This window comes from Stylophora pistillata, chromosome 8 (genome assembly GCF_964205215.1).
Source record: "Stylophora pistillata chromosome 8, jaStyPist1.2, whole genome shotgun sequence".
Taxonomy (NCBI): domain Eukaryota; kingdom Metazoa; phylum Cnidaria; class Anthozoa; order Scleractinia; family Pocilloporidae; genus Stylophora; species Stylophora pistillata.
The window spans coordinates 9984256-10010910 of record NC_142526.1 but is presented as its reverse complement, the minus strand read 5'-3'; the positions used below and the strand labels follow the sequence as shown (position 1 = coordinate 10010910).

Here is a 26655-nt window from a genome sequence, read left to right as displayed (position 1 = left end):
ATGAATAATAAAAGCGAGGAATATAATAATGAGGTAAGTCTTCTTACCTTTTTTTCGGTCGAATTACACGCACCGACTCAAAGAAAAGTGTTTTTTTGTAAAGGAAGAACCTTCCTTTCTATCCCCTAATATTCGAATCCCGTAGTAAGGCCGTTCGCAATACGCGCCACTACAAAGTGATTGAGTCAAAATGGTTGGTAAAACGGAGCGCTTCTCGTATCAGTGCAGTGGAATTTGAAAACGTTTGCCGCTCGAACGGTTAGGTATTTTTGTTCTATTTTTATTTCTATAATTTTCCCCTTTTTCAACAAATAATATGTTAGGTATTCCCATTTATGACTTTCAAACCCCAAAATCACTCACAGTACGCTTGGGCCGCCTGTGATCATACGCGCTCACAATATACCTTTTGTACTTTGTTCATCGTTACTGTTCTTTTAATCGACATGCGGTCAACACTTTACCCCTAGTGTCCGAGGTAACAGATTGTACGACTTATTTCTTGCACGTGGATCCACCCTTCAGCTAATAAAGACACTGCATAATTTGTATTTTCCTTTCGTTTTGATACAAGATTCTTTGTGTTCGTTTACCTCCATTTGAATTTGTGTGTCTAATGTGGTAACGCCCAAAATCGAAATGTCGTCGCGAATTGTACGCAAATAGTATCTATGTTTTACAGAATTAAATAATTAACAGACTTTTAGTCTCATTCCTTCTTACCGCTGTCAGTAACTTCTAAAAACATCTATGGGTATTTGTATGGATTGCTATCTGTCACAGTTCTCATATTATGAATCAGATAAGCCTCCAGATTTATTTCTGTTATTTGTTCTAAGAAATCGCATGAGGATCACTCTACAAAGTAAATCAGATTGTATCGCATTTGAAGTCAAATCGTGTGAGATCGTGATTCAAATTAATAGAAGACAGGACAGTCTTCTCTGATTGTGCTCAATTAATGTGTTTTAACTGAACAGAAGCCATGCCTGAGTTTCCTCGATCGTGTTGTTTCGTAAGGAGTCGCTCTTTCCTCTCAGAAGCATAAATGCTGACTAGTTGGTGAACTATTTTAAAATGCAACTTCTAGAAATCTCTGGTTACAGACCTTATAGACTAGAGTTAGCTGAATCCGGGGCAGGTTTCCCAAATAAAAGTCACATTGATTGTAACCCTTAGAAGAAAATGGTTGCACTTCAAAATGTCCGTTTCATTCTGTTGTTGTTATTTTGAGAAGCATTGCTTTATAGTTAAATAGTGCTTCTTTTAATTCACTCCCTCTCCCTTCAGGATCTGCCATTACAAAGCTCCGTTAAACTTAAGCTTGTTAAGTGAGACTGTCCATTGAAATCATGAGTGATTTTTTATTATTTTCCTAGTGGGACATTGAAACCAAGCCGTGTGAACTGAGCATTGCCTGGGTAAGGAAACGAACACTTTTATTTAGAATGACATTTACTGTTGAAAACTTGCTCTAAGTTTAGTTTTCATTTTTCAGCCACAATTCTTATCACGCTTGGGAATCAAACTATCGTTAACTCCTTAGTTTATTTAGTCGCTTGAAAAGTTAGATGCCCGCTATTTCCGAATTGAGTGTTATTTAGTTTAGATAGTTTGCATTTAAATTGGTAAGCCTCCATCGGAGTGGAACTAAAAAATCATCTCAAGGGCGACTTTTTTTTAAGACCGCGTGAGAGGTGGCACACAGACCGAGAAATGACTATCCTGGTATTTTGCTCAGAGATACGTTATAGTGACCTTAGAAACATGATAAAGTGTTTTTGTTAGACTTACTTCTTTAATCAAGAAAGTTCACGAAAACTGAAACGAGCGTCGGTAGCCGTAAAATGCTGGAAATCATTTCCACGAGTAGAGGCAAATAAGCTTTGCTTATGAAAGGCGCAGAAGAAAGCAACCTCACATAAATTTGATAAATCTGTATCGGAAGGATTCAGGTATGGTTTAAGTCCAAAACGGGACCTTCTGACTTAATTTGCAGCTCACGGAACGCTTTTGAAAGTCACTCATATTTCAAAATCCAAATATCTCATTTTGAGGCAAATTTCAATTAACGTTTTCCCCACTCAGGGTAACTCAGAATCGGTTCAGGTTAAGCTGATGATAAGTGGAAATGGTGTTGTTCTTGAGGGTCTAAGCTACTAGAACACCTAGAGAGGAACATTATGTAGACATAAGTTAATGGAGTGCGTTAGAAGCACAATTTGTATTTGTTATGAAGAAATTAGTCATAGTTTGAAAGGCATATATTTTATGGCTTCTCACATTTTTTTTCTGTTGAGCAGAACGTTACAAGATGTTGCGAGCTCTTTTTATTTCTTCCTTAACCTTTTTTTTCGTAACGTTACAGTCCCACCCCAGTCATAAGATAACGTGCTTGTGAACCACTAGAAAACCTGGATAGAAGTGAGGCAAACGTGTTTGCCCCTACTTTGTGTCTTAGGCGCTTTGGTCGTGCCCTTCTCGAAATGAACTTGTCCGATAGAGTTCTTTCTCAATAGTGTCAGGAATCTATTGACTCCATTTCATCAAGGCTTCGCTTTAGGCGAACAATCAATTTCCTCCATTTCCGCGTCATATTCTAATATAATAGAGGCGTCAAATGCTTGGGAGTCACATCTTCACTCTCTGAGTTTTAGTCTCTAGATGGCATGACTTTCTCAGTGTACTTTAACTTTAGTTTCTTTGGACGTCATTTAATAAGCGAAGTTGAGCTTTATATATTTCTTTCTCATTAAGTCATTTCTTTCCCAGGGCGATTCACCTTTTAGAATTGAATTTTGTTGGTCCATTTCCTCCTTAGTACGTGTTAAGCTCAACTGTATTTTTATGTAGAGTTTAGTCAAAGTTGCAAATCAGATCTTTTGTGGCAGTTCATAGTTCTGTGGCCTGTCTTATCAACTCAGTGCTGTACTTCTGAATATGTTATTGTCGTGGCGTGCAAAGATTTTTCTTGTTTGTTTGTTTTGTTATTTTTCATTGAAGGTGCCCTTTTTGCCTCGTAGCATAAATTCAACGAAAAAAATACTCCTGGTGATCTGTAGCTACGAAGACCTGCTTCAAAAGGGATATGTTAAAGCTTTATCAAGAGGGTCATTGTGTTTCATTTATGGGGCTGATTAAGATTATTTTCCAAGTATTATTATGTCTTGCGTTTATGAGACGCGTGCATTAGATTTAACATACTTGAATCGTTGTTCATTAAATTTACGGTTAGAAAATAAATGGGGATGTATTTAAAATCTTTGAAAAATGAAGGATTGTTAACCAAAATCTTCTATTTAACAGTACCTTTTGGAAATGAACCCTAATATTTTGATGTGATGGTCACCGTTGCAAAAACCAATCCGGAAATTAAACGAGTGAGCGAAGTGAACGAGTGAGATTTCTGATACAAATTGAGGGGGGCGTGAATACTGTACGGACAGACTTTCCATTGAGTTTTGTGTTGATTCCAGGAGCAGCTTTTATCATGTAACTTTACTTTTCTTCAGGTGATTTAATAAGAGAAGTTGAGCTTTATATACTTCTTTCTGATTATGTCATTTCTTTCCCAGGACTTGGATCGTTCAATTTCTGGAGTACAGGTACGTATTAAGCTCAATGGTGTGATGGTTGTATTTTTTATGTAAAATTCAGTCAAAGTTCTAAATCAGATCTTTCAATGGTAGTTCATAGTTCTGTGGCATGTCTTATAAACTCAGTGCTGTACTTCTGAATATGTTATTGTCATGGCGTGTAAAGATTTTTGTTACTGGTTTGCTCTAAATGATAAATCGAAGTCTCAGTCTGTCATGAGGGTTATTGCGTTTTTATTTATTTATTTTTGTTTGTTTTTTCGTTATTTTTCATTGAAGGTGCCTTTTTGCCTCGTGGCATAAATTCTGCGTACAAAATACTCCTGGTGATCTGTAGCTACGAAGACCGATTTCAAAAGCGATATGTTAAAGCCTTATCAAGAGTTTCATTGTGTTTTATTTACGGGGCTAATTAAGATTATTTTGCAAGTATTATGTCTTGCGTATATGAGACGCGTGCATTAGCTTTAACATACTTGAATCGTTGTTTATTAAATTTACGGCTAGAGAATAAAGGAAGATGTGTTTAAAATCTTTAAAAAATGAAGGATTGTTAACGAGAATCTTCTATTTAACAATGCCTTTTAGAAATGAACACTAATATTTTGATGTGATGGTCACCGTTGCAAAAACCAATTCGGAAATTGAACGAGTGAGCGAAGTGAATGAGTGAGATTTCTGATGCAAATTGAGGGGGGCGTGAATACTGTACGGAAAGACATTGCATTGAGTTTTGTGTTGATTCCACGAGCAGCTTTTATCATATAACTTTAGTTTTCTTCAGGTGATTTAATAAGAGAAGTTGAGCTTTATATACTTTTTTCTGATTGAGTCATTTGTTTCCCAGGGCTTCCATCGTTTCAGTTCTCTAGTAGAGGTACGTATTAGGCTCAATGGTATTATGGTTGTATTTTCAGATATGTTGAAGGCATATATGATCCACTTGTAAGCCTTGAATAAATAAAATAAATAAATAGACTTCAATTTTCTTTTACAAGTTCTTGTAGTTTTACAAGTTCTTGTAGCCATTACAACAAAAAAAACAACAAAATACATATATATTAATCACCAGCCAGAAGGTCTGTACTGGGACAAACTGCACCCAAGGTTTTGTATACCACCTTCAGCCTGGTCTTCTTTATCTTGAAATATGTTTTCCTCTTCTGGATAATAGAATTTGCTTCCCCTTTGGTAGCTTTCATCGTCTGAACTCATAACCGTGAGTCACTTGTTACAATTTCTAAATCTTTTAGCCTCGCTTGTGAAAACATTGAAAAGTGCAAATTGCAAAACTTGAAGCAGTCTGTAGTAGGGCCTGGTAAGGAAAATCTCGATCGCTGGAGCATGTAGATTTAGCCAATCAGATTTGAGGATTTAGGATTTGAAACCAATGAGATACTTGTGAAAAAAGTTAACTTTCATACTAACAAGTTTCTTGAACTAATTTATTTTTTAGGTCTAAGCGTTCATTATTCATTGTGAGGTTTGGTGACCTCATGGTTGGTGGGCTCAACTCTTGATTGAGTGGTCCTGGTTTGAGCCCTGGCCAGGGACATTGTGTTGTGTTCTTGGGAAAGACACTTTACTCTCACAGTGCCTCTCTCCACTTAGGTGTTTAAATGGGTACTGGCAAATTTAATGCAGGGGTAACCCTGTAACGTACTAGCACAGGCGGCCCAAGCTCTCTTTGAGAACCACACGAGGAACACAATTTGCATATCGATTTATAAGGATTTGTATGGGATTTTTTACAAGATATCCTTAGAGATAGTTAAAAGTGAAAATATTAAATAAAAATGGCTTACCTTATTCAATACGTCTGTTGCTTGCTGCTGGTGTCTTCTTAAAGAAGAGAAAACCAGGGTTAAAAAAAAACCGCTGAAATTAAGTGAAATCGGTAAAATAACGACACCAGGAGCAAGCAACACACGTATGGAATAAGGTAAGCCATTTTTATTTAATATTTTCACTATTACCTATCTCTATGGATATCTTGTAGAAAATCCCATACAAATCCTTATAAATCGATATGCAAATTGTGTTCCTTGTATGGTTCTCAAAGAGAGCTTGGGCCGCCTGTGGTACTAGCAACCCCTCCAGGATGGAGTAGAAATACTCCTTATTGCTTCACGTTACGGGAACCAGAGTTAAGTGCCGGCCTGATGGGCTACTTGGCCCATAAACGGACTTCACCTTTTTCATTAAAGAAGATTAGGATAGAAGGAGATATACTGTAGTAGCTATGATACGAATTTCCAATTTTTTTTTTCTAGGAAGAGCAAATGCAAGTCTCTGATCAGTTCTCCACAGACTCAAAACAGTCAGGAGCACATATTACACTTCCACCACTGTGTTCCAACGCAAGTAATATACCAAAAATGATTCCAGTGACATTGCCACAAGCACTGCAACCAAACCTTCCAACAGGTTGATAATGTGTAATTTTACTGGTACACGCAGTATTTCAATGTCTGCCAACTCACACTCATTATCCCTCTTGCTTATTCATTCCATGAAAATATCCGTCATCTGATCATCTCATAGATGTAGTTAATGATGATCATTAAACTGAAAAGTGTGTCGGTTATAAACAGGGAAACACTGCTGAAAACAGTAGAAAATATAGATACCGTAAAAGCCCCTTGATAAGCTGCACCCACAGATAAACCGCACCCCAAATTTAGCAGCTCAAATTTTGGAAAAAAGTTTTTTTGATAGAAATCCAAAGAAATCCGAAGTCGAGTCTTGAGAAGTCTTCTTCATCCACTGTTTATCCAACGCAAATTTGTCATTACCATTGCAAATGAAAATACTTCAAAGTGTTACCCACAATAGCCCATTTTACACTTCTGCGCTTGGTTGCTAAGCCTTCGATTTGGAGTGAGGCTGAAAGTGACCCTGTTGTGATAGAGACCAGTATCTATTTAGCATGATAACAAATTAATTTACATTCGAAAAGCAGCAACATCTGTATCATAACAAGATAATTTGAATATATCAACAAAGTTGAAATGGTAAATTGGCCACCGTTACGATTATAAAAGCTGAAGTTTCGAGCGTTAGCCCTTCGTTGGAGCGAATAGGTCCGACGAAGGGCTAGCGCTCGAAAGGTCAGCTTTTATAATCGTAACGGTGGTCAATTTACCATTTCAACTTTGTTGATATATTCAAATTATTTCGTTACCCCCCCCACCCCGACGCAGCCCCAAACAGTTTCTTCAGAAACTATCAGCCTTTTTTCATTTGTATCATAACAAGGTCACCCTTAGCCTCACTCTTATTCAAAGGCTTGGCAATCAAGCATGCAACTGTAAAATGGACTATTTTAGCACTTTAATATAATGACTGTCGTTACTACCAACTTTGACATATGATTGGTCTTTTTCTGGTATTTGTTGACAGGAATTTCTTCATTCAACATTTTTTCCAGAGATCTTTGCATTACAACAAGAACAGTTGAAGCTTAGTTACCAGGCTTTAGATCAGATGCGAAAAATGGACATTGACGACGCCTTTTTTCAAATGTTCCCACAGATAAGCCACACTGCCAATTTCTAGCGACGAGGTTTGGAAAAATGGTGTGGCTTATCCGCGGGCTTTTACGGTTATCTATTTGAGTTTTCAGCATTAAGCTTTTAAGAAGATCATTTAGACCATGAACTAAAGATTGAAAAAATTAACAAAAGACCTGTGCTCAAGAAAATTCAGTTCATGGAGGAAAAAAATTAAATGTCTTAATAGATAATTGATTCTTTTTGTGTGTGTTTAGGTGACTTAGCGGAGCAGAACAATTGTTCCAATCTTTTATCTCGATTGGAGAGTCTAAAAATTTCTGGGGAAGATAAAGAGTTCCAGAAGTCACATGAACAGGCTTACATAGAGACATTCCCAGTGAAAGGGAGTCTGAGTGGTCAACCGCTAAGGCAGCCTAGGAATTTAGAAACTCAAGTTTGTGCAAAAGAAGCCAGTGTACCTGCTGTGGCTAAAGACAACCAGCAACACACACCTGTGACTGTAGGAGCTTCTGATGATCAGGTAATCATTTACAAAAAGGATAAGTTTACATTCAATTTATTCAGCTCACGCTCGTAGTATATGCATGGTGTTAAATCCCTGCAAAAATTTTATTTGTTATCATTCAAGTTTTATTTTCAATATTCAAGTTTTAACCTCGATGTTTAATTGTAATTTTCAATGTTCAAGTTTTCTTCTCAAATACACATTCAATTCTTTACTTCAGCCTTCTAGATGGTTGACTGACAACATACAACTTTTGAATACAAGGGTCAAGTTTTGATTTGAACTTGATCTGCTAACAATAAAGTGCAATAAATCTGGTAAAATTGAATGCGTCAGTCAGATACTACTGCACATCAAGTTTACATAAATGAACATTTATTGCACTCGAAATTTACCTCTCTCGCGTGGTGTTCGTCAAAATTCATTTTGAGGTAATTGTGAAAGTTCAAAATGACTGTCTATTAATTTGGATATATCAACAAAGTTGAAATGGTAAATTGGCCACCGTAACGATTACAAAAGCTGACGTTTCAAGCGTTAGCCCTTCGTCGGAGCGAATAGAGGAATTGTGGGTTGTATGTGCTTTTAAATGCAGAAAATGGAGCTACGTTATTGGTGGGAACATGGCAACGAGAAAAACACGAATAAATTAGTGGAATGAAAAGCGTCTATTAACTTGTTTCTGAATTTGTTTTCATTATGTCGGCCAACTGTCGGTGACCTGTCGGCCGACAGATATTTTGGGAAGCTCTTCTTCAATTTTACCTCCTTTTCAGCTCTATTTGTGTAGGCAGAGACTGTTATGAAGCTGTCAATTTACAAATTTTCAATAGGGATGTGATTGTGATCCAAAATCAAGACCCCCACTAGATTTTGGATTTCCACAGAGCAAACCTCATGGTAACTTCTTGCTCTGAGAACTGTGAAGTGCAGTTGGCTCAAGTGTATGTTTAGATTTTATTATTTTATTCAGGAATGGTTCAGCTTTGCATGTCTCTTTCTCCTTTTGTCGTTTTCAGTTGGTTGGTGACATCTCAATAATTGAAGCAGCTGAGAAAGGTTACTCTAACAGAGTTCGGCAGCTGATAGAGGAAGGAGCTGATGTCAACCAAAGAGGGAGAGTGGTATGTTTTGAGCTTAACTGTATTTTTATCTAGATTTGTGTCACAGTTTTGAATTTACATTTCGGAAGACAGATGACAGTTTGTTATTGTTCAGTGGAATTCTTGTGCTTTTAGATCACAGTGACTCATGGGGTCTGTTATATTTCTTTTGAACCAATCTTTCAACGAGAACTTGGGAGTCCTTCCATTTGGTGCCTGTTTCAAACAAAGAGAAGGAAGTTGTTTGACTTACTGGGTCTTTTTTTTTTTAATAACTCCATCGATTCTCAGCGCAGAGTGCTCTGTCGCTCGCACCAATCAGATCGCCCCAATTTTTTTTTTGTATCGCAAACCAATCAATCCCATACCAATCAGAATACCGCATTATTCCTGTATCGCAAACCAGTCAGATTGCCGCATTAGGGTTTGTATCCCGTACCAATCAGATTGCCGCACTAGGGTATGTATTCCGCACCTATAAGATCACAGCATTGGGGTAGGCTTGCACCAATAAGAATGCCATCCCCCTTGCTAATCATGTCTGGAAATTATGGTACCACGATACGTTGCGATGAAATCAACCCGACATTGACACACACCAAGAATGACAGCAACAAGAACTGTGAGCCCATCTACCCAGTGAAATGGCTCATTACTGTTACTGCAGTAAATGGTTTGAACCCGGGGGTAACATGTGAAGGTGTAGTCTGATCGTCCGGGTGAGTGTAGTCCTGAGAAGGACTGTTGTCGGTGGTAGTGACTGACGTTTCGACAACCTGTGCGGAAGTCATCATCAGAGTCAAGAGAATGATTGTTGTCAGTAGAATGTTCTTATTCCAGTTCGTGTGAAATGATCGGTTGGTTTTGCCGTGATGTTATTGGCTGTAAGACTCAAGTGACGTAAGTCGGTCGTGATTGGTCTGTTTCGATCTGTCGGTAAAGTTAGGTCGTTCTTTTTCGGTCGTTTGTGATGTTTATGTCGTGAATGAGTCGTTTGTATGGAGCGGGTAGTTGTTGACATCTGTTTAGGGGAGTCTGTTATAAGTTGGTAAACCAGCTTTCCAGAGTCAGTCGTTGAAAATAGTCAGTGCTGTAGGTTAGGCATTGCGCAGAGTCCCAGTCAATGTTGTGGTTGGTAAGTCGATGGTGTTCAGCAATGTGATTGCTGACATCACCTTTCCTCGTCGCCCGTCTGTGTTCAGTCAGTCTTGTTGTGAGGTTTCTGCCAGTCTCACCGATGTAGGAGGCATAAACATCACAAACGACCGAAAAAGAACGACCTAACTTTACCGACAGATCGAAACAGACCAATCACGACCGACTTACGTCACTTGAGTCTTACAGCCAATAACATCTCGGCAAAACCAACCGATCATTTCACACGAACTGGAATAAGAACATTCTACTGACAACAATCATTCACTTGACTCTGCTGATGACTTCCGCACAGGTTGTCGAAACGTCAGTCACTACCACCGACAACAGTCCTTCTCAGGACTACAGTCACCCGGACGATCAGACTACACCTTCACATTACTGTTACTGTTACTGAGAACTTTTTTTGCCATGATCTGTCGGGATTAGACAGATCATTAGGGAATTTCTCTGCCATTTACAAGTTAAAACGTATTTTGTGTTCTGCTCCTGCACTTACAACGCGCACACCGTCAGCCAAAGGCCTAACACGAATTTGTCACTAGAGCTTTTTGTTTTGGTGGAGCCTGTTTTGCTGACTCGGTAACACTTGCGCAAAGTATTTGCATAATCAATATTTCATAGATAGTCTTGTTTTTGCCTACTGGTTGCTCTTTTTGGAAAGGTTGAAAAGACCACCAAGTTATAATTACCTCTGCGTCGACTGCCATGTTAAATATTCGTTTCTTTGCTTCTAAAAGTTCTCCATGAATTGAATATTGTGTTTAAACGGTATTTTTACGCTACAATCACGTGTTTACTTTTTACTCGCCACTGTGGACCAGACTTTCTCAAATTAAATGCCATTTTCCAGTGGACAATGAACGTAAATTTTATGACATAATCTTACCTCACTGAAATAATTTCACAAGGAATTTAATGTTACTGTTAATCAACTTCCACGCAATTCTCACGCGGTCAGACGTTTTCTACCAATAAAATTCGTTTTTAGCTACCTTGGACTTTACCCTCTCACCTGCCATTTCCTTTTAAAACATCCTGTATTTTATCACGTATTTTCACACGCATTCCAGAGGTCCAGATAGGCAACAACCAAATAAGGAGCCTACGTTGTTGTGCTTTGTACAATGATACTTATCTCTGCGTTTGATCTATTTTCACTTGTTGGAAGAACAGAGACCGCAAAACATCTTTGTTCAAAGTCTTTAGAGATGGAATTGCTTTCCACTGCAAAATTATATGGAGGAATGTTTTTGAGGCAATTAGTTGTGACTGAATAATTAAGACTTTGTCTCTAACAAAGGATTGACGGCAAGCATTGTCATAGGCTACGAGCAGGTCATTGTTTGGTCTCGTCACACAACTTGGGAGAAAGAACGCTGCATGACGAGACCAAATTAGGGCTGTGGAAGAAAGTGCAGGAAGTGTGGTATAAATACAGTATATTTTCCCCAACTGTTATTTAGACACCAATTGCAACAGACAATAAAAATACTTGTGTCTGAGTTTATTTCAGATAAATTGGAAGGGTTTTTTGTTGTTCTCCAGTGAACGATATTTTCAGTAGAATATTTTGAAAGTAAATGCTCTTTGTTACGAGAAAATTTAGTGACTTTTCCGTGTGGATGTTTAAGCATATTTATTCGTTGTTTTTGGTATTCTAGCCGTTCTCAATTCATGCGAGTTTCTTTGATTGCGGTGTTTTTAAAAAGATAAAAGCCACAAGTAAATTTTGAAGTGAAATTTTTGATAGATAAAAGTGCTAATGGTCTTTCTGGCAAAATAGGTTCTTATGGTAGTTGGCAGCTGAGGTTATACTCGAAACTTCAATTTCCTTTCATACGATCAAACTTAACACCAACCTTGCTTAGATAAGCGGAAACTTTTAATTGTAGTTTTCAATTTATTTTGTAAGCTGCTCTGTTGTAATTTCCCGGGGTATATTTTCAATATCAAAGCTGCGAATTCTCACCTAAGTTTCCTATTTTTAATGGCCTTAAGTTTATTGAACATGGTCTTCCAATTTCGACACATGAAACTTTCAATGTGAATCCTTTTTGCTTTAAATACAAGTTTTCCGTTCCTTTGTAATTCTTATATAGATATTTTCAATTTGGAGGACAACAGAACCTTATACCAGCTCAGTACTTAAGTACGCATTTCGTAAAGGCTTTTCGATTACCAACTTGCGTACGCTAGATGTCATGTCAGTTGTTGGCCTGACCTAGAATAAGTGTACTATGAAACCAAAACGCTGCCTCATCCTTGACGTCCGTATAAGTTAGCTCGAAGTAGATCTCTGTGCACCATTTTCCGTGACGAGTTTCCGTTCTCGCTGCCGAGTGGACTCTACCGCGTTCATTTCCCCCAGTTATTGTTGTGCCGTCCGCGAAGGTTGAGTTTCCCAGTTTGGGCGCGAAAAACTATCGTCACATCTCTTTCTTTTTCAAAAATACCGTGACAGACAGTGTCCATACTTAGTGCCCCATTCCAGCCCCCACATCCAAAAGGAAAAAAACTCCTGCACGCGTAGCATGCCTATGTTTCTGTTTGTTTCCAGTTTAAACTGATTAGATGACAACAGTTAGTACTCTCAAATATGTTGTGTTCGAAGTTTTAAATACTTAGATCACTTTGATTTGGAATATTCTTGTAAATAACCCTAACACCTAAATGATTTGGATTTTATGGTCTAAGCTTTAAAGCTCTACATTATTATTATTTTTGTTATTGTTATTATTGTTTCCTCTTCTATCACGGTCTTTGCTGGTGTTCCTTTTTTTGCAAGAGCATCAGTCACTCAAGTCAAATCATGCTGTTCATACACTAAGCATCCCTCTGAGGATTCGCGGAGATCCCAGCAAGCAGATCTTATTACTATCATCATCATTATTATTATAATTATTATTATTATTATTATTATCATTATCATTATCATTATTACTATTATTATTATTATCAATTCCATAACATTTGTTATTCCCTACGATCCTTAATAAGTACCCTGAGCTTATGATGATTCTATCACGATTGCGAATCGATCTATCGTTATTTCTAAACCTAATTCTGTCACTTTGAGGAGTTACATGTCCATTATTTTCTAGAACGTGTATTATTTAGCTTTTTTATCTCTCATTTTGAGCTCCAAAAGGTGTTTTACCATCGCAAGGAAACTAACAAACCATCTTCAAACATGGTTTAACACAAGGAAACTTTGCATAGACAGAAACCATGTCAGTGGTGAGGGGGATCATTCTGTTGCTTCATTCTTAGTGTCCCTCCTAATCAGTAGTATGAATTCCTATGATTTAGTACAAAGTAACATTCCTTCTGACCTTATGCTTGAAAACACCTGCAGACTGTTTCTTTCCTACATTTTAAAGGACACTCCACTCACTGCAGCTGCAAAGAATGGTCACATTGATATTGTAAGGTTGCTCATAGAGAACAAGGCTGATGTCAACAAAGAAGAATGGGTACGTTAGAAACATGAATTGTATTTGTGATGTCGAGTTTAGTCAGAATTTGAAAGGCAAATTTCGTATGGCTGTTCAAATTTTTCTTATTGTTGAGCAAAACGTCGCACGAAGATGCGTGCTCTTTCTCTTTCTTTCTTGTTGATTCGTTCGTAACGCCAAAGTGCTACCTCGGTCATAGAATAATATGCTCGCGAGCTGTAAGAGCTTGGACAGTTAGGAAGGCAAACCTGGCCAGAAAATGTTTTGAGACCAAAGCCTTTTTCAAGGAAGGACTAAATTTGTTTAGAATCGCAAAACTTGTAACAGCCCTATTTTTTTCTTATTTGGATTTGTGCACCAAATTCACCATAATTAATTCGTTGTTCAGAGTTTGAAAGTCAATTTTTGTATGGCTGTTTAAATTATTTTGTATGACAGATTCAACCGCATTTCCTTACGTTAATCATTAAAGAAGAGAATATGAGCTTCATATATTACTATGATTCTCCTTTGCTTTCTTTCCTACATTTTGAAGGACACTCCACTCACTGCAGCTGTAACGAAAGGTCACACTGATATTTCTAGATTACTTATAGAGAATGGAGCTGATGTCAACAAACTAGGAGGGGTATGATAGAAGCGTATATTTGTAATGTAGATTTAAGGTTACCGTGGATCTTCAGGGGTGTCTCGCGTGCAAGCGATGTAGTGCGTCCGGTTTAAAATGTAGATATCTAAACTCCTATATCAAATTAAAGCTTATAGGACTGGCTCTCAGACTATACCAAAAATTTTGAAAAAAAATTAATTGTCGAATTTTTCACGACTTCTAAATGCGAGCGCCCGAATCATTTTTTAAGAGCTACAAGTCAAAGGGAATTTGTTCGATTGCTCTCAAATTTTGACAGTAGCTAGTTTTACTAATAAACAACAACAACATGTCTCCGAATTTTTTATTTCTAAATACTTTTTTTTCAAGAGCGATTTTTGTACTATCACTCCACATTTTTTAATCCTATTTCAAAAATGTTCTGTAATTTTTCACTGAAATTGAATATAGCAAATCACAGACACGTTTTTTTTAGCGCTTTGGCCCCGGAAACGGAGGAACACATTAAATAAGCGAAAAACAAAATTCGCTTTAACATGTAACGTTCAAAGGTGATTCGGGCGCTCGCATTTAGAAGTCGTGAAAAATTCGACAATTAATTTTTTTTTAAATTTTTGGTATAGTCTCATAGCCAGTCCTATATGCTTTAATTTGATCTAGGGGTTTAGATATCTATAGTTTAAACCGGACGCGCAACATCGCTTGCACGCAAGACACCCCTGAAGGTGCACGGTAACCTTATGTCGGAGTTTGAAAGTAAAACTTCATTTGGCTGCTAAAATATTTCTTTCTGTCGAGCAAAACATTGTATTTCTTTCTCGTTGTTTCTTTCGTAACGTGATAGTGTCACCTTGGTCATAAGATGATATGCTCGCGAGCTGCCAGAAAACTTGGATAGATAACAGGGTAAACCTGGCCAGAAAATACTTGGAGACCAAAGCTTTTTTAAGGAACGGCTAAATTTGTTTAGAATCACAAACATTTGAATGCCCTGAATTTTTGTAGCTAAGTGCAAGAGATTCATCAGGATTAAATTGTTGTTCATTAGACTTAACTGCGAGGAAATTTCGTGGTAATGTGTTAAGAATGTTTAAGGTGATTTCTCAGTGTCATTGCGCATCTGGTACCCCCCACTAAAAAAAAAAAAAAAAAAAAGCCATAATCAGGCGAATAAGCTCGCGTGCATTCCCAGAGCATAGTATTCTTTTGCAATTAATGAACCAGATAAAGAGGTACGATGGTCTCTTGCTCTTAAACGAGTACGGTGACCTGTCTTTTTTATTTCATAACTTCGGTCCAACTCGAGTATTATTTAGTTTATATACTTTCTATAGTTTCTATATGATTTGTTTAACTGTTTTACAAGGCAGTACTCCTTCTGAACCTATGCTTACACAAGTGAAGAATGTTGTTGTATTAAAAGTAGATTCAACCATATCCTTACATTGGTCATTGAAGAACAGAATGGCCGCGTCATATATCACTGTGCTTTTTAATTGTGTATTCTGTTTTCTAGGAATTGGAGGACACTCCACTCGCTCACGCTGCAAGAAATGGTTGCACTGATACTGTTAGGTTGCTCATAGAGAACGGAGCTTATCTCAACAAAGGAGGAAGGGTACGTTAGAAGCATAAATTGTATTTGGCATGTCGAGTTTAGTCAGAATTTGAAAGTCAAATTTCGTATGGCTGTTCAAATTTTTCTTGTTAAGAAAAACGTTGCACAAAGATGGAAGCTCTCCCTCTTTCTTTCTTGTCCAGGAAATTGCGTCGTAATGTGTTGAAAATGTTTAAGGTGACTTTTCAGTGTCATTGCGCATCTTGTACATCGCATTAAAAAACACGTAATCAAGCAAATGAGCTTGCGTGCATTCCTAGAACATGGTATTGTTGTTCAATCAATGGACCAGGTGAAGAGGTACGATGGTCTATAGCTAATGAAGGAGCACGGTGAACTAGACTTTTTTTTTGGGTAATTTCAGTGTACAATTATCCCCACCCCCCCCCCCTTAAAACTCCCTGATGGGAAAAAGGTATAGCTGAAAATGTCCACGCAGCCCGTTACATTATGACGCAAATTATCACCTGGAAGGGAACGACTCGAGGAACGTTTTTGAGTCGATGTCGTAATTTTCCACAAATTTATATCAAATTTTTCCTTACGTCCGAGACCTTCTACCTATCAAGTTTTTTTCAAATATTAACTTAAAAACCTATGCTTGAAAAGTTATACCCAATATTTCCGAATCGAGTATTATTTAGTTTACATAGTTTTGATCTAAATTTGTGAGCTTCAAAAAGCTATCTCCATCAGACCAGAACTGAAAAGCTATTAAAGGTTTGAAACTGGTGGTTAAACAGGAGGAAACTATGCATAGACAGAAGCCATGTCAAGCTGGGGGGGGGGGGGGGATCGTTAGAATGCTTTATTTTGAGTGCCTTTTGATAACTATTACTATGAATTCCTATGATTTGGTGAACTGTTATCCAAGGAAAAACTCCTTCTCACCATATGCTTAAAAAGCACTTACGGAGTGTATTCGTCTCTAAAGCAGATTCAAGCATATATCCTTACGTTGTTCATTACGGAAGAGAATATGAGCTTTCTATTACTGTACTTTCTCCTATTTTTTTCTTTCCTAAATTTTGAAGGACATTCCGCTCACCGCAGCTGCAAAGAGTGGTCACACCGATGTTGTAAGGGTGCTTACGGAGAACGGAGCTGATGTCAACAAAGAAAAATGGGTACGTTAGAAACATAACTTCTATTTGTGATGTCGCGTTTAGTCAGAATTTGAAAGGCAAATTTCGTATGGCTGTTTAAATTGTTCCCGTGAGACGTTCTACACATTGTGTTCTTTTCAAGAGTTACTTTGAAAAGCCTTGCTTGAAAAGTTAGATCTCCATTATTCCGGAATAGAGTATTATTTTGTAGCTTCACTCTCAGTGCCCCTTTTAACCAATATTATGAATTCCTATGATTTCGTAAACTGTTATGCAAGGAGAAACTCCTTCTGACCTTATGCTTAAAAAAGTCCTGCAGATTGTAGTTGTTCCAAACGCAGATTTATCTTTACCGTGGCCATTAAAAGAGGAAAATATGACCTTTATACATTACCGTGCTTTTTCCAATTTTTTTCCTACTTATAGGGGGACACTCCGCTCACTGCAGCTGTTAAGAATCGTTACACTGATATTGTTAGGTTACTTTTAGAGAACAGTGCTGATGTCAACAAAGGAGTACAGGTACGTTAGAAGCAAAAATGGTATTTGTTATGTCGAGTATAGTCAAAATTTTGAAAGTCAAGTTTTGTATGGTTGGTCGAATTTTTCTCGCTGTTGAGAAAAACGTTTCAAAAGTTGCGAGCTCTTTCTATTTCTTTCTTGTTGTTTCTTTGGTAACGATGTAGTGCCAGCCTAGTCATAAAATAATTTCCTCGCGACCTGTTAGGAAACTTGGGTAGAAAGTAACGCAAACCTGGAAAAAAATTCATTTGGAGACAAATGCTCTTTTGAAAGGAAGGGCTAAATTTGTTTGATGGTGGTGACTAGTCGAGAATGTTCAAGTTGAATTATCAGTATTGCATCGTGTACTGCGCATAAAAAAATATGTAATCAGGGGAATAAGCGTGCACATATCCCTTGATCATGGTATTGGTTTTCAATCGATAGATGAGGTAAAGAGGTACGATGGTCTATAGCTCTCGAACGAGCACGGTTACCTATATTTTCTTTGCCTACTTTTTAGTGTATAAATTATCCTCTTTAAATGAGAGTAATTGAAGAACAAACATCGATGGGGAAAAAAGGTACTGCGAAAAGTGTGCACCAAGCCCGTTACTCGATGATGGAAATCATGACCTTGAAAGGAACAACTTAAACGACGTTTTGATTAGATATCGTTTAAAACTGCGCAGTTTTTCCATTAGTGAATATCAAACTGTCTCATGCGCTTGAGAACTTCTACCCAGTATGTTCTTTTCAAGTGTTACTTTGATAAGCCTTGCTTGAAAAGTTTTAGATGCCCATTATTCCTGGATAGAGTATTGTTTTTTTGCTTCATTCTTAGTACCCCTTCGAACCATTAATAAGAATTCCTATGATTTGGTGAACTATTGTACCGGGTAAAACTCCTTCTGACCTTCGCTTGAAAAAGTCCTGCAGAATGTAGTTGTTCCAAACACAGATTTATCCTTACCGTGGCCATTAAAAGAGGAGAATATGACTTTTATACATTACCGTGCTTTTTCCATTCTTTTTCCTACTTATAGGAGGACACTCCGCTCACTGCAGCTGTAAAGAATCGTGACACTGATATTGTTAGGTTACTTTTAGAGAAAAGTGCTGATGTCAATAAAGGAGTACGGGTACGTTAGAAGCAAAAATTGTACTTGTAATGTCGGGTTTAGGCAAAATTTTGAAAGTCAAGTTTTGTATGGTTGGTCGAATTTTTTTCGCTGTTGAGAAAAACGTTCCAAAAGTTGTGAGCTCTTTCTATTCTTTTCTTGTTGTTTCCTTGGTAACGATGTAGTGCCAGCCTAGTCATAAAATAATTTCCACGCGAGTTGCCAGGAAACTTGGGTAGAAAGTAACGCAAACCTGGAAAAAAAATTATTTGGAGACCAATGCTCTTTTGAAAGGAACGGCTAAATTTGTTTGATGGTGGTGACTAGTCGAGAATGTTCAAATTGAATTATCAGTATTGCATCGTGTACTCCGGATAAAAAAATATCTAATCAGGGGAATAAGCGTGCACACATCCGTGGATCATGGTATTGGTTTTCAATCGATAGATGAGGTAAAGAGGTACGATGGTCTATAGCTCTCGAACGAGCACGGTTACCTATATTTTCTTTGCCTAATTTTTAGTGTATAAATTATCCTCTTTAAATTAGAGTAATTGAAAGAAAAACATCGATGGGAAAAAAAGGTACTGCGAAAAGTGTGCACCAAACCCGTTACTCGATGATGGAAATCATGACCTTGAAAGGAACAACTTAAACGACGTTTTGATTAGATATCGTTTAAAACTGCGCAGTTTTTCCATTAGTGAATATCAAACTGTCTCATGCGCTTGAGATTTTCTACCCAGTATGTTCTTTTCAAGTGTTACTTTGATAAGCCTTGCTTGAAAAGTTTTAGATGCCCATTATTCCTGGATAGAGTATTGTTTTTTTGCTTCATTCTTAGTACCCCTTCGAACCATTAATAAGAATTCCTATGATTTGGTGAACTATTGTACCGGGTAAAACTCCTTCTGACCTTAGCTTGAAAAAGTCCTGCAGAATGTAGTTGTTCCAAACGCAGATTTATCCTTACCGTGGCCATTAAAAGAGGAGAATATGACCTTTATACATTACCGTGCTTTTTCAATTTTTTTTCTACTTATAGGAGGACACTCCGCTCACTACAGCTGTAGAGAATGGTTACACTGATATTGTTAGGTTACTTTTACAGAACGGAGCTGATGTCAATAAAGGAGTACGGGTACGTTAGAAGCAAAAATTGTACTTGTAATGTCGGGTTTAGGCAAAATTTTTAAAGGTTGGTCGAATTGTTTTTCGCTGTTGAGAAAAACGTTCCAAAAGTTGCGAGCTCTTTCTATTCTTTTCTTGCTGTTTCTTTGGTAACGATGTAGTGCCAGCCTAGTCATAAAATAATTTCCACGCGAGCTACCAGGAAACTTGGGTAGAAAGTAACGCAAACCTGGAAAAAAACTTATTTTGAAACCAATGCTCTTTTGAAAGAAACGGCTAAATTTGTTTGATGGTGGTGACCAGTCGAGAATGTTCAAGTTGAATTATCAGTATTGCATCGTGTACTCCGGATAAAAAAATATGTAATCAGGGGAATAAGCATGAACACATCCGTGGATCATGGTATTGGTTTTCAATCGATAGATCAGGTACAGAGGTACGATGGTCTATAGCTCTCGAACGAGCACGGTTACATATATTTTCTTTGCCTAAGTTTTAGTGCATAAAGTATCCTCTTTAAATTAGAGTAATTGAAAGAAAAACATCGATGGGAAAAAAGGTACTGCGAAAAGTGTGCACCAAACCCGTTACTCGATGATGGAAATCATGACCTTGAAAGGAACAACTTAAACGACGTTTTGATTAGATATCGTTTAAAACTGCGCAGTTTTTCCATTAGTGAACATCAAACTGTCTCATGCGCTTGAGATTTTCTACCCAGTATGTTCTTTTCAAGTGTTACTTTGATAAGCCTTGCTTGAAAAGTTTTAGATGCCCATTATTCCTGGATAGAGTATTGTTTTTTTGCTTCATTCTCAGTACCCCTTCGAACCATTAATAAGAATTCCTATGATTTGGTGAACTATTGTACAAGGTAAAACTCCTTCTGACCTTAGCTTGAAAAAGTCCTGCAGAATGTAGTTGTTCCAAACGCAGATTTATCCTTACCGTGGCCATTAAAAGAGGAGAATATGACCTTTATACATTACCGTGCTTTTTCCAATTTTTTCCTACTTATAGGAGGATACTCCGCTCACTGCAGCTGTCAAGAATGGGCACACTGATATTCTTAGGTTACTTTTAGAGAACGGAGCTGATGTCAACAAAGGAGTTTGGGTACGTTCGAACCAAAAATTGTATTTGTTATGTCGGGTTTAGGGAACGTTTGAACGTCAACTTTTGTATGGTTAATCGAATTGTTTTCGCTGTTGAGAAAAACGTTCCAAAAGTTGCGAGCTCTTTCTATTCCTTTCTTGTTGTTTCTTTGGTAACGATGTAGTGCCAGCCTATTGATAAAATAAGTTTCTCGCGAGGTGCTAGGATACTTCGGTAGAAAGTAACTCAAACCTGGAAAAAAAATTATTTGGAGACCAATTCTCTTTTTAAAGGAAAGGCTAAATTTGTTCGATGGTCATGACCAGTCGAGAATGTTTAAGTTGAAATATCAGTATTGCATCGTGTACTGCGCATAAAAAAAATATGTAATCAGGGGAATAAGCGTGCACACATCCCTTGATCATGGTATTGGTTTTCAATCGATAGATCAGGTAAAGAGGTACGATGGTCTATAGCTTTCGAACGAGCACGGTTACCTATATTTTCTTTGCCTAATTTTTAGTGTATAAATTATCCTCTTTAAATTAGAGTAATTTAAAAAAAATCGTCGACGGGAAAAAAAGGTACTGCTAAAAATGTGCACCAAGCCTGTTACTCGATGATGGAAATCATGACCTTGAAAGGAACGACTCAAAGGACGTTTTGATTAGATATCGTTTAAAACTGCGCAGTTTTTCCGTTAGTCAATATCAAACTGTCTCATGCGCTTGAGACTTTCTACCCATTACGTTGTTTTCAAGTGTTACTTTGATAAGCCTTGCTTGAAAAGTTTTAGATGCCCATTACTCCTGGATAGAGTATTCTTTTCTTTGCTTCATTCTTAGTACCCCTTCGAACCATTAATAAGAATTGTTATGATTTGGTGAACTATTGTACAAGGTAAAACTCCTTCTGACCTTAGCTTGAAAAAGTCCTGCAGAATGGAGTTGTTCCAAACGCAGATTTATCCTTACCGTTGCCATTAAAAGAGGAGAATATGACCTTTATACATTATCGTACTTTTTCCAATTTTTTTCCTACTTAGAGCAGGACATTCTGCTCTCTGAAGCTGTAAAGAATGTTGACACTGATCTGGTTTGGTTAGTTTTAAAAAAAGGAGCTGATGTCAACAAAGGAGTATGGATACCTTAGAAGCAAAAAGTGTATTTGTTATGTCGGGTTTAGGCAAAGTTTGAACGTCATTTTTTGTATGGTTGGTCGAATTTTTTTCGCAGTTGAGAAAAACGTTCCAAAAGTTGCGAGCTCTTTCTATTCCTTTCTTGTTGTTTCTTTGGTAACGATGTAGTGCTAGCCTAGTCATAAAATAATTTCCTCGCGAGCTGCTAGGAAACTTGGGTAAAAAGTAACGCAAACCTGGAAAAAAAAATTATTTGGAGACCAATGCTCTTTTTAAAGGAAGGGCTAAATTGGTTCGATGGTGGTGACTAGTCGAGAATGTTTAAGTTAAATTATCAGTATTGCATCGTGTACTGCGCATAAAAAAATATGTAATCATGGGAATAAGCGTGCACACATCCCTGTATCATGGTATTGGTTTTCAATCGTTGTGATGAAATTTTGTGGGCCGAGGCCAGGAACGTGTTCGATAATTGAGTCAGTTTGCTAGACATAACGTCTCGTAGTCACGTTCGACGCACTAAAAACTACTATAAAACGAATACAAGAATTGTAAAAACGTGTAAAATGGTATATAAAAAGTCACTTGTAAAAATGTAGCGGAATTCCAAATCGATTTCGATCAATTACGATCCTCATCAGTAGTACTCCGCCATGTTTAAAATACTCATAAATAATTGTTCATATAAGTGACTCTGAAATGTCCACACTTCTTCCAGGCTTCATGTAAGCGGTCATGATGTATCAATCACAGCTCGTGGGATTTGAAAAAAGTTCCATTTGTTCTTGGAGTTCATAAGCGAGTCTTCGTTCACATTATTTATCCTCACTCCTTCAGTTATTTGTCTCAGCATCGCGTCATTGTGATAAACCCCCGTCACATCCATTCGGAACTGCTTTACCTCTCTATTGTGTTTCTCTTTACAGTGTTTCCACAATGCAGATCGTTCTTCCTTATTGTTAAGTGATTTCGTATGCTCTTTTCGTATAAGAGCATACGAAATCACTTAACAATAAGGAAGAACGATCTGCATTGTGGAAACACTGTAAAGAGAAACACGATAGAGAGGTAAAGCAGTTCCGAATGGATGTGACGGGGGTTTATCACAATGACGCGATGCTGAGACAAATAACTGAAGGAGTGAGGATAAATAATGTGAACGAAGACTCGCTTATGAACTCCAAGAACGAATGGAACTTTTTTCAAATCCCACGAGCTGTGATTGATACATCATGACCGCTTACATGAAGCCTGGAAGAAGTGTGGACATTTCAGAGTCACTTATATGAACAATTATTTATGAGTATTTTAAACATGGCGGAGTACTACTGATGAGGATCGTAATTGATCGAAATCGATTTGGAATTCCGCTACATTTTTACAAGTGACTTTTTATATACCATTTTACACGTTTTTACAATTCTTGTATTCGTTTTATAGTAGTTTTTAGTGCGTCGAACGTGACTACGAGACGTTATGTCTAGCAAACTGACTCAATCGGTTTTCAATCGATAGATGAGGTAAAGAGGTACGATGGTCTATAGCTCTCGAACAAGCACGGTTACCTATATTTTCTGTGCCTAATTTTTAGTGTATAAATTATCCTCTTCAAATTAGAGTAATTGAAAAAAAATCATCGACGGGAAAAAAAGGTACTGCTAAAAGTGTGCACCAAGCCCGTTACTCGATGATGGAAATCATGAACTTGAAAGGAACAACTCAAAGGACGTTTTGATCAGATATCGTTTAAAACTGCGCAGTTTTTCCATAAGTGAATACTAAACTGTCTCATTCGCTTGAGACTTTCTACCCATTATGTTCTTTTTGAAGTGTTACTTTGATAAGCCTTGCTTGAAAAGTTTTAGATGCCCATTCTGCTTGGATAGAGTATTCTTTTTTTTGGTTTATTCTTAGTACTCCTTAGAACCATTAATAAGAATTGTTATGATTTGGTGAACTATTGTTCAAGGTAAAACTCCTTCTGTCCTTAGCTTGAAAAAGTCCTGCAGAATGTAGTTGTTCCAAACGCAGATTTATCCTTACCGTGGCCATTAAAAGAGGAGAATATGACCTTTATATATTACCGTGCTTTTTGGAATTTTTTTCCTACTTATAAGAGGACACTCCGCTCAGTGCAGCTGTAAAGAATGTTGGCACTGATATTGTTAGGTTACCTTTAAAAAAAAGAGCTGATGTCAACAAAGGAGTATGGGTACGTTAGAAGCAAAAATTGTATTTGTTATGTCGGGTTTAGGCAAAGTTTGAACGTCATTTTTTGTATGGTTGGTCGAATTTTTTTCGCTGTTGAGAAAAACGTTCCAAAAGTTGCGAGCTCTTTCTATTCCTTTTTTGTTGTTTCTTTGGGAACGATGTGGTGCTAGCGTAGTCATAAAATAATTTCAACGGGAGCTGCTAGGAAACTTGGGTAGAAAGTAACGCAAACCTGGAAAAAAAATTATTTGGAGACCAATGCTCTTTTTAAAGGAAGGGCTAAATTTGTTCGATGGTGGTGACTAGTCGAGAATGTTTAAGTTGAAGTATCAGTATTGCATGGTGTATTCCGCATAAAAAAATATGTAATGAGGGGAATGAGCGTGCATACATCCCTGGATCATGGTATTGGTTTTCAATTAATAGATCAGGTAAAGAGGTACGATGGTCTATAGGTTTTGAACGACCACGCTTACCTATATTTTCTTTACCTAAGTTTTAGTGTATAAATTATCCTCTTCAAACTAGAGTAATTGAAAAAAAATAATCGACGGGAAAAAAGGTACTGCCAAAGGTGTGCACCAAGCCCGTTACTCGATGATGGAAATCATGACCTTGAAAGGAACGACTTAAATGAAGTTTTGAGTAGATATCGTTTAAAACTGCGCAGTTTTGCCATTAGTCAATATCAAACTGTCTCATGCGCTTAAGACTTTCTACCCATTATGTTCTTTTCAAGTGTTACTTTGATAAGCCTTGCTTGAAAAGTGTTAGATGCCCATTATTCCTGAATAGAGTATTCTTTTTTTTTGCATCATTCTTAGTACCCCTTCGAAGCATTAATAAGAATTCGTATGATTTGGTAAACTATTGTACAAGGTAAAACTCCTTCTGATCTTAGCTGGAAAAAGTCCTGCAGAATGTATTTGTTTCAAACGCAGATTTATCCTTACCGTGGCCATTAAAAGAGGAGAATATGACCTTTATACATTACCGTGCTTTTTCCAATTTTTTTCCTACTTATAGGAGGACACTCCGCTCACTGAAGCTGTAAAGAATTGTGACATCTATTCTGTAATACGTTTAATGGAGGTAGCTGATGTGAAGAAAGGAGTATGGGTACGTTAAAAGCAAAAGTTGTATTTCTTATGTCGGGTTTAGGCAAAGTTTGAAAGTCTAGTTTTGTATGGTTGGTCGAATTTTTTACACTGTTGAGAAAAACGTTCCAAAAGTTGCAAGCCCTTTCTCTTCCTTTTTTGTTGTTTCTTTGGTAACGATGTAGTGCCAGTCTAGCCATAAAATAATTTCCTCGCGAGCTACTCGGAAACTTGGGTAGAAAGTAACGCAAACCTGGAAAAAAAATTATTTGGAGACCAATGCTCTTTTTAAAGGAAGGGCTAAATTTGTTTGATGGTGGTGACTAGTCGAGAATGTTTAAGTTGAACTATCAGTATTGCATCGTGTACTGCGCATAAAAAAATGTAATCAGGGGAATAAGCCTCCGCACATCCCTGGATCATGGTATTGGTTTTCAATCGATAGATCAGGTAAAGAGGTACGATGGTCTATAGCTCTCGAACGAGCACGGTTACCTATATTTTCTTTGCCTAATTTTTAGTGTATAAATTATCCTCTTTAAATTAGAGTAATTGAATAAAAATCATCGAGGGGAAAAAAAGGTACTGCTAAAAGTGTGCATCAAGTCGGTTACTCGATGATGGAAATCATGACCTTGAAAGGAACGACTCAAAGGACGTTTTGATCAGATATCGTTTAAAACTGCGCTGATTTTCCATTAGTCAATATCAAACTGTCTCATGCCGTTGAGCCTTTGTGCCCATTAAGTTCTTTTCAAGTGTTACTTTTTTAAGCCTTGCTTGAAAAGTTGATGCCCATTATTCCTGGATAGAGTATTCTTTTTTTGCTTCATTCTGAGTACCCCTTCGAACCATTAATAAGAATTCCTATGATTTGGTGAACTATTGTACAAGGTTAAACTCCTTCTGATCTTAGCTTAAAAAAGTCCTGCAGAATACAGCTGTTCCAAACACAGATTTATCCTTACCGTGGCCATTAAAAGAGGAGAATATGACTTTTATACATTACCTTGCTTTTTGCAATTTTTTTCCTCCTTTTAGGACACTCCGCTCAGTGCAGCTGTAAGGAATGGTAACATTGATATTGTTAGGTTACTTTTAGAGAACGGAGCTGATGTTAACAAAACAGTAAGGGTACGTTAGAAGCAAAAATTGTATTTGTTATGTCAGGTTTTGGCAAAGTTTGAAGGTCTAGTTTTGTATGGTTGGTAGAATGTTTTTCGCTGCTGAGAAAAACGTTCCAAAAGTTGCGAGCTCTTTCTATTCCTTTCTTGTTGTTTCTTTGGTAACGATGTATTGCTAGCCTAATCATAAAATAATTTTCTCGCGAGCTACTAGGAAACTTGGGTAGAGAGTAACGCAAACCTGGAAAAAAATTATTTGGAGACCAATGCTCTTTTTAAAGGAAGGGCTAAATTTGTTTGATGGTGGTGACTAGTCAAGAATGTTTAAGTTGAATTATCAGTATTGCATCGTGTACTGCGCATAAAAAAAATGTAATCAGGGGAATAAGCGTGCACACATCCTTGGATCAGAGTATTGGTTTTCAATCGATAGATGAGGTAAAGAGGTACGATGGTCTATAGCTTTCGAACGAGCACGGTTACCTATATTTTCTTTGCCTAATTTTTAGTGTATAAATTATCCTCTTTAAATTAGAGTAATTGAATAAAAATCATCGAGGGGAAAAAAAGG

At 37.4% G+C, this 26655-nt stretch overlaps 1 protein-coding gene across 1 annotated transcript; it reads left to right on the top strand.

The window, feature by feature from the left end:
* On the top strand, positions 1 to 26599 carry LOC148724894 (uncharacterized). Its single transcript, XM_088731403.1, has 17 exons — positions 1 to 33; positions 1380 to 1421; positions 3576 to 3605; positions 4444 to 4473; positions 5870 to 6023; positions 7366 to 7631; positions 8636 to 8740; positions 13258 to 13350; positions 13868 to 13960; positions 15459 to 15560; positions 16595 to 16687; positions 17093 to 17188; positions 18214 to 18309; positions 19334 to 19429; positions 20440 to 20535; positions 24890 to 24982; positions 26002 to 26599. The coding sequence occupies exons 1-17, from the start codon at positions 1 to 3 to the stop codon at positions 26101 to 26103; spliced, it is 1620 nt and encodes a 539-aa protein (XP_088587529.1). The 3' UTR covers positions 26104 to 26599.
* Positions 26600 to 26655: the final 56 nt, after the last annotated feature.